The sequence below is a fragment of the Xiphophorus hellerii genome, chromosome 5, assembly GCF_003331165.1.
Source record: "Xiphophorus hellerii strain 12219 chromosome 5, Xiphophorus_hellerii-4.1, whole genome shotgun sequence".
NCBI lineage: Eukaryota > Metazoa > Chordata > Actinopteri > Cyprinodontiformes > Poeciliidae > Xiphophorus > Xiphophorus hellerii.
Window position 1 is genome coordinate 15,885,042 of NC_045676.1, and position 16,954 is coordinate 15,901,995.

At 37.5% G+C, this 16,954-nt stretch overlaps 2 protein-coding genes and 1 long non-coding RNA gene across 4 annotated transcripts; 1 reads left to right on the forward strand and 2 right to left on the reverse strand.

The window, feature by feature from the left end:
• Positions 1–782: 782 nt before the first annotated feature.
• Positions 783–4,696, reverse strand: LOC116719908 (solute carrier family 22 member 7-like). The gene is made up of 10 exons (XM_032562716.1): positions 4,276–4,696; positions 4,058–4,161; positions 3,605–3,759; positions 3,337–3,505; positions 3,135–3,258; positions 2,833–2,942; positions 1,955–2,169; positions 1,762–1,870; positions 1,465–1,671; positions 783–1,237 (listed from the first exon to the last, which is right to left on the reverse strand). Exons 1-10 carry the CDS (start codon positions 4,651–4,653, stop codon positions 1,204–1,206), a joined length of 1,605 nt encoding a protein of 534 aa, XP_032418607.1. The 5' UTR covers positions 4,654–4,696; the 3' UTR covers positions 783–1,203.
• A 4,441-nt stretch (positions 4,697–9,137) lies between these two features.
• LOC116720746 (uncharacterized) lies at positions 9,138–10,521 on the reverse strand. Of its 2 annotated transcripts, none has more exons than XR_004339456.1 (2): positions 10,304–10,521; positions 9,138–10,176 (listed from the first exon to the last, which is right to left on the reverse strand). It is a non-coding gene; the product is annotated as an uncharacterized LOC116720746 (long non-coding RNA). The 2 variants fall into 2 exon arrangements; XR_004339455.1 differs by having other exon boundaries at positions 10,273–10,521.
• synpo2b (synaptopodin 2b) lies at positions 9,955–15,451 on the forward strand. The gene is made up of 2 exons (XM_032564149.1): positions 9,955–10,612; positions 12,229–15,451. Exons 1-2 carry the CDS (start codon positions 9,955–9,957, stop codon positions 14,571–14,573), a joined length of 3,003 nt encoding a protein of 1,000 aa, XP_032420040.1. The 3' UTR covers positions 14,574–15,451.
• Positions 15,452–16,954: the final 1,503 nt, after the last annotated feature.

Genomic DNA, 16,954 nt, shown 5'->3' on the forward strand with positions numbered 1-16,954 from the left:
ACTGAGTTACTTAGAGTTTCCTCATGGATTGTGTAGAAAAGCACAGTGAGAAAATAGTCCTTGGGTTGCAGACGTTGCAATTCATTATTATCACTAACAAGACAATAATGGGTCTGTTATTGAAATCTAATCCTCCTTTCATACTAATGCATATCTTCCATTTCTTTTAATAAAAATTGAAAACAAAGCATCGTTTTGCTGGAATTTGTCATTTATTGCTGTTTTACTTTCAGGTGTCTCTTGAACTAAAATTGCAATTAACTCTTTGCTGATTTCCAAAGAGCTCTAATGACTTAACTTCTAATTCAGGTCAATGAATATTATGAAGATTATGTTATATGCACTGATGTGATTGAATGTTTTACATTTTAAAGCCTTAAACTGTCATTCACACTTGTCATTTTTAAAGTTAAGTAATTTTTCAAATGTTATTTTAAAGTTAAAATTAAAAGTCACATATGCAAATGATTTTTAATAAGCTGACAACAGAATTTGTGGATTTATTAATTGCCACACATTCGTCATCACAATTAAAAGTTACCACACCATGGGCATAATTAAAACAGGACACTAAATAAGGTGTCCTGATTTACGCATATTTATGTATATTATTGAGCAGGTAAAAATAAACCAACAAGAAAACACATTTTGAGATTAAGCATTTATTGGTGTAAAAAAATACATTTTATTTATATACTTTTCAAAACACACTGACTTCACAGAGCAAGCAGAAGAGACCGATACAGTTAAAATTATTAAATTAAAGCACAAAACATCACAAAGAGACAAAATGACATTACAATAATTGTTTTATTATAAAATGATTTTACACTGGGACTTGAAGATAATTCATGGAATAGTATTACAGATGACTTGTGGAGGAGAGTAAGCACTAGATGTCCGACATCTGAAAGGTTTAGCTTGCGTTGACATTTGGAACTGGAAACATATGAAGGCTTTTGATGTGAATAAACTTATGTGTCAGAGGAACAATATTTAGACCAGTTTAGTGGTGTGCAAGTGATGCATGTAGAAGTTAATCGCCCCAGTAGAATTTCATGGAATATGGTGTCAAAGTCCAAAGTCAGATTCCAGGAAGATGAGAATAGTAAATAGTCAAGAATAATGTTTTCTTTTATTGATTTCTTGTTTCAAAATTAGTTTTGTTGTTAAAAATATTCTGTTACTGGTCAATTCTCCTTTTTACTGAATTACCATCTTCCGTGTTGACTTGTTCCTGCAATACAAATAAAACTCACTTATTTCTTCATACATAGATCCTTCAAAAAAAAGAGCAAAAGCATCCAAAGGCATTAAAAAATGTGTTGTGTTTATGAAATGCTCTATTTTGCTATTTTGCTAGTACCTTTGTACTGAGAGGCTTTGTAAATAACTAAACCTTTACTGTATATTTGATATTGGATTACACATAATGTTCCCTTGAAACTTCTCTTTCTTTTTTACCTGGGTTTCTCAATGTCTTCAATGAACTCTGGCAGCTGGGTGTTTAATGTTTCAGACAGGAGTGAAGCAACCAAACCAGAGCTAACTGCCACAGCACAGTAAGTGGCGGCGGGGAGGAACTGCCACACGTCTTCCAACAGCATAATGAGCGGGGAGATGGAAACGCCCAGCCGTGCCACAAACGAGGTGTAGCCTAGACCATTCTGCCTGAAAAAGGACAAAAAGGTTATTGGGAACTTTCCGATCCCAACAAAACCAAACATCCTTAATAAACATAACTATATATGTTCGACTGACCGGACTACTGTAGGATAAAGTTCAATTGTGTAAAGGAATATTATAGTGAATGAAGCCTCTGACATGGATTTTCCCAGGACGGCCACAATGGTCCGAATAATCCACTTATCTGGGGAGAAGTCCACAATGATTAGATGTGCTTAGGGATATATTTCTAACCAAATGTGACCTTTTTAAATAAAAAAAAAATTACCTTTTGAAACAAAAATATTGATGAATAGACAGAATCCCACAGACAGCAGAGCTGCCATCTGACTACACTTTCGACCAATTTTCTCCAAGGAGAAATAGACGCCAATCTTCATCGGCATTTCCATTGAAGCGAAGATGAATTGTGTGAGAAACAGATTTAGGCCAAACCCTGTAATGTTTAGACTTATTCCATAATAAGTAAATGCCACTCCATACCTAGAACACACACAAAAAATAACTTTAAGCACTTTTTTTCCTCCTATTCTCACTTCTTTCTTTATAAGTGGAATTGAAAGCTAAGGCAATCAGAAACTTTATGAATAAGTAGTTAAACCCAAATTTGTCTCCTTTGTTTTCTTTGAGTTTTCTGAAACTTATCAAAAAAGACATTAATATCAAGCTAGCTGATCTGAAACATAACATTAATATTTTGGAGTTATTTTCTACAGAAACTAATTATATTGTAGCCTGACAACATTTTGCAATATACCAGCAGTGCTGTTACTGGCTGTTAGCAGCTGGCAAACCTGTAGTTAGCAACACAGTTGATGTGGTTTGGATTGATCAGCCTATTCTTAGAGTGTCTGCTGACACGCTAATATGAAAATTATACTGATATGACATGACTCAGTATTTTCACATCAAATGCTTTATTTTGCTAAATGTCAGTGTAAAATTATCCAATAAAATATTTATTTACTTTACGTGTTTTAACAGTTTCCAGAAAGACCAATAATTGTGAAAACGCTGCACCTTAAAAGGGAAGTATTTCCCTTCATATTTTCTTCTTCTGCGGCACCATGTTAACAATTGCCACACAAATATACAAAGTTGCCACTTTAAAAAGTACTGATCCACTCACTTTAAAATAATACATACCATACAATCCCTGAGCATATCGCAAGTTTTCTTATATTTGGGGTCCTGAACAGATCAACAACAGTGTACTTCTTATCTCCAGTATCAACTTCTGCAGATTCCAGTAATGTCTTTGACAAAAACAGAAAAATAGAGCGAAATCAGAGAACTCAAATGAAGACATTTTAAAATTATCTAAGACTCTCAGTACAGAAAATTATTTGTTTCGCTTTGTCATTTTTCTTTCATTGCACTGTTACGCATTATGTGGCTGCAAAATAAAAGACTTCAAGGGATCTGAATACTGTGGCAAGGCACAATACCTTTGGTGTGATGGTAGCAATACACTTGGACCTGTTGTTTGTCTCAGCGCATTTTGCAATGTAATGATGCGCAGCTTCTGCATTTTTCTTTGCCAAAAGCCACCTAGCAGACTCTGGGAGCCAACTGCAATGACAGATTAAAGACTTCGTTATTTGATCAACAGAATTAGCTTCTTTCAGTAATAAGATTTAACTTCATTACCGCCAAGCGAAGATGGATAAAATCAGTGGCGAAGTAACAACCACAAGGAGCATCCTCCAGTCCCTCACAAAGAAAGCAATCCCTGTCAAAAGCAAGTTCCCCAGGGTCCAGTCCAGACTTATGATTACACTTGAGAAAGTCCTGCGCTCAATGCTGCACCATTCAACATCTGCGGTAACAATGGCATGGATGAAAAGTTAGATCAGAAAATGAAAATGCACGTAACATAAACGACGGAGAAGAAGTACAGTAGAAATGTCTCTCTTACTTAAAGCAATGGAGATAATGCTTATCCCTGCAAGGGACATTCCTGTGAAGAATCTCATAATGGTGAACATTACATATGATGTGGAGAATGCGCTCAGTACTGCAAACGTCAAGGAGGATAAATAAGACACCAGCAGCAGTCGCCGTCGGCCAAACCTGGTCATCACGGACATCAGCATAGAATTACAAGATGTTCAGAAGGTAAAAAAATGTAATGACTTAAAACCCCACAGTGTTGCCTTATTTTACAACAAACTTTTGTAACTGAACTAAAGCTCCCATAATTCTCTCATTCAACTTAACTTCTTTACTTACTTACCAGTGTTATTTTGTAGAATTACATACATCTTAGTGAATATACTTCAGCAAATATGAAGCTTTTATTTTAACTTTTTACACAGACACATTGACTCATCAGGACTATATTATACAGTATTTTTATTTAAATCCTTACCTGTCACTTAGAAACCCAAAAAGAGGGGCGCCAATCATAACACCGATAAAGAAAATTGTAGCTGTTGCTTTGTTCATCCCTTTTCTGCTGCAGACAAGATCCCACTGCAAAGGACAATTTGGTCAGTTTAAAATAATAATAAAAAATTCAACTTCAGGTTTTATGTAGATAGAATATGTCTACATGTTTTATCTAATAGCTTTTTCTACAACACTTACCTCAGTTACCAAGGTAGATTTAAAGGTGCTGTTGTCATAGACCCATCCACTCTGACACTCAACAAAGGATACCTCCTCACTGCCGTTGCCTGATAGATACTCATATTGGGGCTTTGCAAACATCTGACATGAGCTGAGAGTCCCATCTTGCTCTGTTGGAATGGAAACCAACAGCTTCTGGTAGGGAGTCAAATTTCCAAAGATGCCTCCATCTTCCAGGGTGCTGATGTTGCAGTGGTGAGGGGGCACAGCGCCCATAAAGTTGTTTAGCAGAAAATGGCACGGCAGAGTGATTCGAGAAAGCATCTGAATCAAGAACAACTTGACTTGAAATTTTCCAAATCCATTAATTTCAGAAAGTACATTGTCAAATTTCATTTTGCTGCTGATCGGAAGTCAATGAGGAGTGACATACAGTGAAAGTGAAGCAAAGTGAGAAGACACAGAGTGAAAAGACACATTTAAGAGCGCCTTGTTAATCATTACAGATGTCTGGTTTAGACATTTTGTTGCAGCCAAAATAAAGAAGTTATTTTGTACCAAACATAAACTCCTTTTAAAAATCTTTTTCAAACCAGAAAATGTTAAGCTTTTGTGATTAAAGCATCTTGACAGGCGTGCAGCAAAACAGTTTCATTATGTAGCTTAAATTGAATATATTAAAAAGCACACCGTATATCTGTATGACAGACAGATGCTTTCCAGTAAGATGTCTTGAAGACAAAAGTGCAGCTGGTTACAGGCAAATATTTCACAGAAGACACTGTTAAACTTAGACAATTTTAGTCCACATCGTGTTCCATTAAGAATCTGTGTGGGGAATTTAAATGTGAGGACAGCGAGTCGTCTAGACAAAAACTTAAAAAAGTAAGGTCTCAATAACTGTGTTAAAACTTTTTCGTAGTTATTCTCTGATTTATCACAGATAAAGAGAAAATATGCCTTCCTTTAACAATCTGAACAAGATGTTACAGAGCGTTCTTGTCTGGACATCCGAGAAATTTATACATGTATTCAAATTTGAAGCACATGCGACCTCTTCTGGTTGATAAAACAATTACAGATAGGGTCACATAAAGAAATCTTGTTGAACAAAAAAAATGGGGTATTTTGGTTTGTTTTTGTGTTTAGCATGATTTAGGTGGTTCTCTTGTGTTGTGATTTTATTAGCTATGCATTACTAAAATGTGAAACAAATGTTCTTGCATCGTCTCAAATCTGTAAACTTGTTGCTTGCACAACAGCCACATACTTTGTTGTTCATTATAGCGATTTTATTTGATGGACCAAAAGAGAGAAATGTATAATTGTGAAGCAGAAAGGAAATGATTGACGGTTTGAAAGTCTTTTTCTAAATAAGAAGCGATGTTCCTTTGTAACCAGACCCGCATGGCAGTACTTTCTTGGAACCATCTGTCATGATGTGCGGTTGTAGGGTGGTGAGGAAAACGCGTAGGACCCAGGTTGGAATGATGAACTAATATTTAATGGTGAAAAAGGCACAAATAATCCAAAAGTCCAGGCAGCATAGATGAGCAGAAAACTAAGGCTCAAAACAGGCAGCGACTGGTAACATCAAAAGCGACACGACAGAACTGACAGACTGGTACGACAAGGACCCGACAAAAGACACAGAGACACAGGTGGTATTAAATACACAAAGGGTAATCACGGAACGAAACACACCTGGGAACAATCAAGGGGCAGACAGGACAACACGGAGACTCAAGACACAGAAACCCAAAAATAAACACACAGAAAAACTCAAATCAACAGAAAAAACCCAATCCTGACATCTGCTGCAATAGGTGTAAATTATCTACAGCTACAGAGTCAGCTTTCTTCATTTTCAGACAGATATTTATGTTATTGTTCTTCACAGAGTAGCTAAATCAAAATTTAAAGTTTCAAAATTCAAAGTTATTGATTGGATTTAGGTCTAGCCTTTGACTGGACCATTCAAATAAATGTGCAGGGTTTCATTAAACCATTCACCCAATCTGGAGAATTGCCATGACTTGGTAGCTATTCAGTTGTGCCATGCTAATTCTATTTTCAGATGATGAATATATTGTAAAATATTCAAAACTCGTGATTTTTTTTATAACCTAATCCTGCTTCAAACTTAATCACAGTTTTATTCCTGACCTGTTGTGTTCCTTGTCTTAATGATGCTTTTTATTCACAAAAGTTCTCTGATTCCTTCACATAACAGCTGCATTTACACTGAGATGAAAGTGCACATTAAACTGGATTTTATTTACTAATTAAGTGTCTGCTGACTGGAATTGCACTTGATATTATTTAGGGTTATTGAAGCAAGGGCATTGGAAACTAATTCTTTTCAGAGTTTTACTTAAAAAAATGTAACCGCATATTATTTGACCTCCATATCACAATTATGTACTGCGTTATATCGGGCAGAGACACAAAATTTCCTTAAAATACATTGTTGCTTGATTGAAATGTGACAAAACCCGAAAAGCTCCAGGGGTATGAATATTTTTGCAAATAAGCTCAAGAATTGATGAGGTATGAGATATAAAATGTTAATATTTTTACTTCCACGTTACTTTAGAAAGGAAAAAAATCAAATCAGACGGACATTTCAGATGGCTAGGAATATCTCCATGTCTCATGACACCTGACTGCTGCCGTTGTGTGATGCTACTGTCTGGGATTGGGAGTGGGAGGTGAAGGCAGGGGCACCTTTTCTCCCCCCTGCTTAAATACTGCTGCATACATGAGTGACCAAGGCTACACTGTAATATGTTGCTGTACAGCAGAAGGTCTGTGATGCTGGATGGCAACTGAAGGTTCACCATTTGGTCAATCGTTTCATTGCATCAAGAATAATAGCCGTAAGTACTAAGTCCAAATACGGATTTTGATGTTGTCTGATTTGTTGTTGTTTACTTGAAAATTAAGCTTGACTTTAATATACATTAATTAGTGTGAATTACATATTTTTGAGTTGCCTAAGTGCCTGTAGTAATCAGTATTGTGTCATGTTTTGTGATATTTAATACTTTTTAACTGAAAGACTGAAGATTTTTTTAATGTAATTTCCTGGCAATTTAAACTTCTTAAAAGATGTCGAAATATACTTAATGAAACTGCAAAATGAATATTTTAGCTGTTTTAAGGCCTGCCGTGTGGTAGATTACTTCAAAACATGTTTTTGTTTCTCAGCAGAATGTGCGCTTAATGTTGGGTAACATGGAAACATTGACTCTTCTTTAGCTCAGTCTTATGGGTCACCTTCCCTAAGCCCCCCGACCAAGAGTCGTCTCATTCACCAGAGATACTGACTCCCTGTTTCCATGACAGCAGTTCAACCTGCTGGTGTTTTAGCCATACTAGGAGAAAGAAAGTCTTGTAGCACCAGAGCTGGATCTAATGTTGGCCAAGAGTTTAAATGAAGTGGAACCAAGTGTGAAGAGAAGCTTGGAGGGGACAGTTTTCCTTTGAAACTTGGCCAGGGTTCAAAAAAGGCTTAGCTTTATGTACTGCCAGAGACAGCATATTTACTGTAAGTATGGAACAAGTCAACTTTTCTAGATGTATTTCTAATGGTGCAATTGACATGGAACTAAAAAGTCTATAAATTACATGTAATACAATGAAATAGCTCAATAGGAACATCCTGAAAGTGATTACTGAACTTAATGTAAAAGTAGAAAAAACTTTTTTGTCGTGAAAATGTCTCATGTATAGAGAAAAGAGGCCCATGAATCTTCTTCAGACAGGATGTTTATGTCCAAATAGTTAAACTTTTGTTTTAAAGGTTCCCCTTAAAAGTTGGAATATACTTTTTCTTTAAGATTGAGGTCTTGTGCACCGAAAATGCATAGAAGCTTTGATGGTTTAGTTTTGTTTTTTGTCTAAACCTTTCTGTGAGCGGTTCTCAGCTTTTCTGCTACTGTTCTCTATTCTTTTGACCCTTCTGTCAGAAATCTTGCAAAGATCATCTGGTTGTGGCTGGTTTTGAAATGATGGTTTTTCCATTTCTGGATTGTTGCTGTAATGTTGCTTGCTGGAAAACTGCAAGATGTTTAAAAATATGCTTGGAATTAATGCCATCAACATTCTTTGCAACAATAAGGTTGCAACATTACTAAAAGAATACCTTTCAGGACTTAACTTGTTTATATTGTTGTCACGGATGCACCTTTCTGAATGCTGACAAATTATTGCTTTTCTTAGCTTTTTATGCTAAGAAAAGCATAAAAAGCTTTGCACTTTCTTTTAGTCATGTATTCAATACATAGTCCGTGTTTCACTCCACCTTTTCTATAGGTTCATTCATTTTGATTTCTTTATATATATTGAATACATTGGTGTCAATGTCAAGCACCCTCTTAGAAATATAATTGGACCGTTTTAAGGTTTTGGAAATCTTTTTCTTTGTTGCATGTAGCTTTTCTTTAAAACAACAAGTATGTTTGATTGCACAAAAACATGGAAATTCTTCTTTCTTTTATTTATTTATTTATTTATTTTTACATTTTTAAAAGGCCTTAAACACTTTCCTGCAAGTAGCAAACATATTCTTGTGAGAAAATTGTGCTCCTTGTATCATTATATGATTGCCAAATTGTTATTGGGAGAGGGTAACAATTTTTTATCGATTTAATATCGAATATACCTGATGGCACTAAATAAGCGTTTGTGTTGGATTACGACGGTGTAACAATCTGATGAGCCAAAAGACGAACAAAATGTAGTGCTATAGCACCCCCTTCTGGTCGATTCTATTTTTGTGGGTAAAAACAGTTTGAACAGTTTAAACATATCCCTCCGAAGACTAGATTGCACCTTTCACTGTTCAAATTTCAGGTAGCAATTTCAGGCACATATCATTACATTTGCATTCCTTTATTTTTTAATAAATGTGTTGGATGTTTGGCAGTGGTTTAAGACTATATTTTGCAATCAACAGTTAAAATGTATTAATTTGCAAATCAGGGAAAAATGTATTAATTTGCAAATCAGGGATTGAGTTGAGTAAAAGAGGATCTATATAATGCAGAAAAGTCACAGAGTCTCTACCACATCTTAAATGGGCATGCTGACAGCTGCAGCAGTACAGAGGCTAGTTGCAGAGATAAATGGGAACAGTGGGGGGAAAAACCTTGCTGTGTAAACAAGAGTTGGGGAAACAGCCACCCAATTGTTTTGCTTATACTCTTGGACATGAATGCTGCTTTCTCTCTCCTGGTATTACATACCATTCCATTTACAGCCCTGACGAAACTGCCAGACCAAAGTTGCCCTTTCCAATTTGGGTCTGGAATAACTTGAGGAATTACATTTTTGTATGTTATGTTAAAAGAGCAACATAATTCTCCCCTGGTGAAAACTGAATATGTAAATGATTTCTGTTTATCTACATTCTACTAGAATAATCCTGCTGTTGAATAATCCTTCTGCAAGACGTTATATATTTTTTTATTGTTTATCATTTGATATAGTTTCTAAGTTACTTTGGGATTTTGGACTTTGCTATGAATTACATACATCTCCCCTCCATGATGCTGCCACAATTTGCACTGTTCAAAGTTATATTTATAAATAATAATCCACACTTCATGTGAAAAGGTTATCTGATGTTAACTTAGACATATCTTTGTCTTGATGAAGGAAAAAGACATTGGACATAGTGAACCAGCACAAGAAATGGAACCACAAGCTGAAGACCCTGCACACGGTCCTCTCTGGTCAGGTTCAGAAGGTTCCCAGGAACTTTGTCCCTCTGAGCATTTGGCCGAGTTCTATAATGAAGATGATGATAGTGAATCAGAGGACCACTCAGTCTCAAATACTCATATCCTCTCATCCCAGTCTCCAGAGTGTCTTCAGTTGCAACACAGGGAATCTGAAGATGGTCCAGAATCTCTCCTGGAACAGAGTGAGCAGGAAGAGTCAGTTTTCTATCAAGAAAATTGTGATTTTTATTTTTCTGAATCAAGAGAATCTATGACAGAATCTCCTTACATTGAAGCTTCACAAACATCAGTGACCTCACCCCCAGAGTGCCCAGATTCCAAGTCGTGGCAACATTCCTGCTCTTCCTCCTCCTCTCTTGGCTGTGCTGCTGATATGACCAAGGTCCTGACCCTGAGCTCAGAACGGCCCCTGGGGGCCAGTGATGGTCATGGCCCAAGTACTGAGAACAGGAGCGTTGAATCTTCAGAGGAAGGAGGGAGCAGCGAAGCACCTCCTGCTTCTGTCTTCTTTGGAATTTCTGACGAGGGTGCTGAGCAGGCAGAGACGAGAAACTTGGGGTCTGACAGAGATCTCTGCAGACCGGACAGGCAAAGGGCAAGGTACACACGTAAGTATCTATTTTTCTATCCTGCCAATTTAATTTCAACCATTTTTCTAGCCATCCACATTGCAAAGCATGGATTGAAATCGCCTTTCGACATTGAAATGAATGTTTGTGATTAATAAAAAAAGATGACATGCTGTTTTATGTTTGCTTCGAGTGCAGTAGATCAATTTAAAATAACATCTGACAAAACAAATTTGCACTTTTTTCTGTCTGCATTTATTATAAATGTGCAAAACGATTTTGTTTTGCCGATAACTTGAAAGTAGCACAATGGGTGTAGCTATTTTCATGCTCTTACATGGGATCTATTTCAGGTGGGCTTAGTGGGGGAGGATTCCCACAGCTTTATTAGTCTGAGCAGGACAAGAATAAAATTTGACCATATGATGAGGCTGGCAGAAGCAAATTTGATGGACACCAACATGTGTTACCCAGCCACCCGATCCCTTTTCCAGTCATAATACTTGACGGCAATGGAAAGTAAGCCCCTCACTTTCTTTGCCTTTGGATCCCTCATGGGTTAGCTGTAAGTAAATATGATGCTTTTATTAGTGTGCTTGCTGCAGCAAAGAAAGATGAAATGAATTAGTTTTGTAATGCTCAATTTAAATGTTAATACCACAAAAAATGTCTGCAATTGAGCAGAAACCCATCAAATCCTGTTAATTTCAATGTTTTGACTGACTCAATAAATTCCAAGATGATGTCTTTTTTTGCCAAAAGTATTTTGTACAACAATTAGGCATAACATTATGACAACTGACAAATACATTTAGAAACACTTACTATATAGAAATTATGGTCACTGTTGATGGGTGGAATATTTTTATTATGTTTAATAAATCTCTTCAAAAAAGAGATTTTTTGAATGGGAAAGCATAATGATTTGAGCAAGTTTAAGATCTGTAGTGGTCAGTATCTATCTAACCTAGTCTAAGGATGCAGCAGTGGTGAACCATCCATCCATCCATCCATCCATTTTCTGTTCACCCTTGTCCCGAATGGGGTCGGGAGGGTTGCTGGTGCCTATCTCCAGCTACGTTCCGGGCGAGAGGCGGGGTACACCCTGGACAGGTCGCCAGTCTGTCGCAGGGCAACACAGAGACAGACAGGACAAACAACCATGCACACACACACTCACACCTAGGGAGAATTTAGAGAAACCAATTGACCTGACAGTCATGTTTTTGGACTGTGGGAGAAAGCCGGAGTACCCGGAGAGAACCCACGCATGCACAGGGAGAACATGCAAACTCCATGCAGAAAGACCCCGGCCGGGAATCGAACCCAGGACCTTCTTGCTGCAAGGCAACAGTGCTACCAACTGCGCCACTGTGCAGCCAACAAAACCAAATCATTCATATCCATATGATTCACAAAGGTTGCTCCATGAGCTTCAACCTACCAGATGTGCTATTGTATCTTGAATAAAGAAACACTGGCTATGATAGAAGGATGTCATAATTCATAGCTTGTTGCCACATAACCTCGAACCAGTGAGAGTGTCAATGATGGTCATAATGGTTTTGCTGACTGATCTGTATATTTGTACATTTTGATTTTCTCATTGTCTTCCTTTCTCTCTCTTTTGGTCCCATTCCTGCTCTTCATCTCAGGGCTCAGTCACAAAGAGAGCCAATCAGAGAGACACGTGAAGGAGACCAAGTCTAAATGCAAGCGAATTGCCCAACTCCTGGCCAATGCACCCAACCCCCAAAACAAGGGAGCGTTGCTCTTTAAAAAGCGCCGCCAGAGGGTAAAGAAGTACACTCTTGTGAGCTACGGAACTGGAGTTCACGCCTTTGACAGCTCAGGTCAAATAGAGGGCGAAACTGACAAAGTTAGATCTGCTGGTTACAGCTTCCTGGGTTCGAGTGATTCTGATTTTGAGGAGCAGTATTTTCAGCGTCACCAGTACCATAATCCAGCTCTGGACTGGGGAAGTGGTGAAGACATGGATGTGCTACCAGAGACAAAGGGGAAGGGACTTTTGATGTTTGAACAGCGTCGCAAAAGAATCGATGAACTTGTGTCAGAGCAAGAAGATGAGAGGAGTGAAGGCTTTTCTGAGGATGTTTTGAAAGAAACACAACGTGCAAGAATTTATGAAAGTAAAGAAATGTACATGCATGCTGAGGAGACCAATGTGAAGAAGCATATGGATTACCATGCAGATGTTCAAGAGGTGAACCACCTCTCCACTGTGCCAAAACCCATGGTGTCAAACAGAACTGCCAAACCCTTTTTGGGATTTCAAGCTAGTTCAACACTTGAACCTGTCACTATGTCTGGTGGGGTCAGTCCAGCCATGAAGAAGCATGAACTAGCATTCAAAGTCCATGTACCGATTAACTCTAACCCCAAGGTTTGGTCTCCAACTGGAGACATTATTGCCTCAAGAGATGAACGAATATCCGTGCCTGCCATCAAGACTGGCATATTACCAGAGTCAAAGCGGAAAACTGCAAATAAGCATCCATCAGTGCCTGCAAAAGAATCTGAACTTTATAGCCAAAGCAAAGGTGAAAGGAAGTCTTATATTGAGTCAGAGGAAGACTTTTTCAGTTTGGGTGCTGAGGCTTGTAATTTTATGCAACCCAAACCAATAAAACTTAAAAATCCTCCCCCGGTTGCCCCCAAACCCACCATTAACCCAGCATGTCCACCCTGGAACCCCTCTAGCGAACCCTGTGTTCCTTCAAGGAGTCCGGTGTCCCATCCCTCTCACAGCCCCATCGGTCTTCATGGTCAGCATTATTTACAGCAGCAAGATTGGACTCAACCTCAACAGATGGCTGGCCACTGGGCATCAGATCAAACAGAGGCATCACTTCAAACACCTGCCAATGCCCGGGTTCCGGTCAACTCTTCTCCGCTCCGTCTTCAGCCAACCGCAAATAGCTGGAGTCAACAGCCGTCACTATCCCCTGTGAGTAAGCAGGCCCACAATCCTACTTATAGCCCACTTTCACACTCAAAGAATAAGTCAGACAGTTCTCCAAACTTGGTTGCTCCTTTCCTACCACAGGCAGAGAAGTCATACCTTCAGGCACCAAAACCTTTAGAGGTTTTTCCAAAGCTCAGAGTCCCAGACAGGAGTGTTAAACAGGCTGCTGATGGGACAACTATGTCAGGGAAAGGAGCAAAATTATTTGCTAAAAGGCAGTCTCGCATGGAGAAGTTTGTCATTGATGGTGAAACAGTGCAAGCGAACAAAACAAGATCCCCCTCCCCAACCTCATCTCTCCCTAACTCTTGGAGATATTCATCCAATATTCGTGCCCCACCCCCCCTGTCATATAATCCTCTTCTGTCTCCTTTCTACCCTCCATCAGCAGCCAAGCAGCCCCCTTCCACAAGCCCCAAACCCAAGCCCAAGTCCAAAGAGAAACCTAAGTCATCCCCCAAGCAACTCAACGCCTTAGATATCATGAAACATCAGCCATACCAATTGGACTCATCTCTGTTCACATATGATTCAGCCTCTGAGGCTAAAAGCCCCAGTCCTAAACCAACTCCTGTGTCAAAATTTGAAGCTACCAAAAGCCTTAAGCAAAGAGCCGACTCTTCCTATTCTCCTTATAATCCCTCTGAGCCTGCTGGCCAAACCAAGGCAGAGGCTCCTGCTAAGGCTCCTAAATCGGTAAGTGTCCCAAATTTCTCCACTCAAAGCACAAGATCAGCTGAACAGCTTTCAACAGACAAGCATTTGGAGGAAAAGCTTGCTGTCATGAGTGCTGCCCCACACACAAGCAGCAAGCAAGCACAAGGCTCCCGACCTGCAAGCACGACTTCTCAGCACTCGTCTTCTGTTAGCGACACCATTGCTTCAGCTTTCTCTCCTGCATCTCTCATTGCTAGAGGCGTGCGTCAAATGGCTCCACGGCCAAAATTCTCTGCTAAGAAGCCGGCAGCGACCGGAAAACAGTGGAAACCTGTTGCTATGCTTTCCTCTGTATAACACTGTACATGGTCATGCTCTGGCGTAGCTGGAGACGACAGTCACATTAGTACATCTGCATCTGGGTGGCTTCACAAATGTCTTAAGAGGATTAACTAAGTAGATCTCATGAAAAGTTATTAAAATAACATATGTAGCAATTATTAATTAAATAAATAAATTTTCATTTAGTTTGATAAATGTAGCACCATTTGGGAGGTCATCTCAGGGCACTTCTCATACAGAGAAACACAACAGTTCCTAAGAAAAAAAAAGACACATTACCATCCAAAAACGTGGAATGTGGTTGAAGACATGACATCAGAAGATAAATTAATGTTAAATGGTCCTCAGGATGTGCTTTTATATGCAATAATATCTGCAGAGTCTTCTTCCAGTCCCTTTAGTTTGTATTTTTAAGAGGTAAGGTACAATGTTTGCATATATAGCAGCAAATATTAATGAACCTCCTGGTCAAATCAAATCATCTTCAATATTTCTTTCACTTGAAAGCTATCTGGATAACAATGACTGGCCCATCCAGCCACTTTGAAAGAGTATTTTTAATCCCTTATTATGTTTGGGGTCAAATCTGTGACTGCATTTCAATTTCTGCACACAATTTATACTTTTTTTCAGTCTCATTCCAGACTCTGATTATATTGCAACTGATAAAAGACTCTATCATGTGGTCATTAACAAAAAAAAAAAATTAAATGAAGGTTATATTCTTGAAAGCTGATAAATTACAAATACTTTAATGCTAGAAAATTTATTAATGTTAGTAATTCAGAATGAAATCTAAACAAATCTGTCCTGTTTGTATTTCTGTCTTTCTGACATACTGTTTCTTGAACTTCTTGTAGCACTGTGATGCTATTAAATTTTTTTCTCTCCTACTTGTTGTCTTTTATGTGTGCTGATAACTGCTTTGAGTGGCCAATGCTTCCTCCTGTCTCACTACTTCACTCTTGTGAGTTGAATGCCCACTTGTTTGTGTTTGTTTCACTCATTTAGCTAAACATTCTGCAAATTTAAAAAGCTTGGAACTGTAATTCTTGTCTATAAGCAAAATTTGTCTTAAAAATGTCTTAAAACCCAGTTTTAAGACATTTGAACTATGGAATTGTTTATATCAGAAATCTCAAGCAAAATGCTTATAAAATAAACTACTTGATACCTTAAACATTATTTTCAAATGGTTTCAGTTTAAGTTGCTTTTGTTTTACAACAAAAGCTGTAATTGCTGAATTCATTTTGACGCAGGTAAAAAAAAAGACTTCAAAGATGACCTGGCCTCTGAAGAATTAATATTGAACAATTCACTACATTTGATAATCCAATTTAAAATAATAGAAAATGAAATGCAGATTAAAAAAGATTTAGATTTTAAATTCCTATTTTGTTTAGTTTCTTAATAAATAATTTACCTCCCAATTGTTTTCTTTATAAGCATTTACAGGACACACAAATGCTGCAATAAAAAATAAAATAATAATAATATTATTAATAATTATTATAACTGTAATTTATAATAATAATGATATTTATTATTAATGGAAATAATAATTAATCATTAAAACAAAACAAAAATACATTATTACCGTTAATATTAGTGGCATTAATGCCACCAGGAGTAGCTGAATTCACAGTTGTATTATTGTAATGGCGGTAGTGGTGTAATCTAAAGTAATTATCTGAACTCAGAAACCAAACAGACGCCTAGTGTATTTTTTTAACAAAGACCTGTAATTTAGGGTTTTATATGACCAGGCATGTTTGGAAGTAATAACTCCTTAACCAAGATATTATGTTATGGCGTTCCAGATTTGAAAAATAATCACATTTTTAGGATAAGATGTATTTTCTTTTTCTAAAAATATTAAACTTAAAGCCTGAGAAGACTGTATTTATCATGGAAAACAATTTAGCTGTGAGGATGTGCAAGGAGATATTCTTCCTACAAACAGACACATAACAAATATTGTGTTTGGGTTGGATTTTCAAATGAAAGAGGATGACACTGGCAAAATAATAGTTCCAAACAGTGTAAAAATGTATAATTTTTTACATTCAACTGTTTGTCTTAAGGTCTTCAAAGAAACATGAGGTAAGTTGTATGATCTTCATATTTTTCTGCTATATGAACGTAGCAGAAACCAATTTTCATATTTTTAGTTGTGAGATCTTACAAATAGTTGTAAGATCCCAACTAATTAGTTGTTGTGGGATCTAGATCCTTATATGTTTTCAGGAATCTCAATGAGCCTCAAAAAGTCTCCAGAATAGTGTCATTAGATTGGCATTAGAAAATATATTTTAAACATGGACTGATTTTCAAAACACAATATAAAGGTTTTAAAGCCAGAACAAAACCCTACTGATGGAAAACCAGCAGTCCA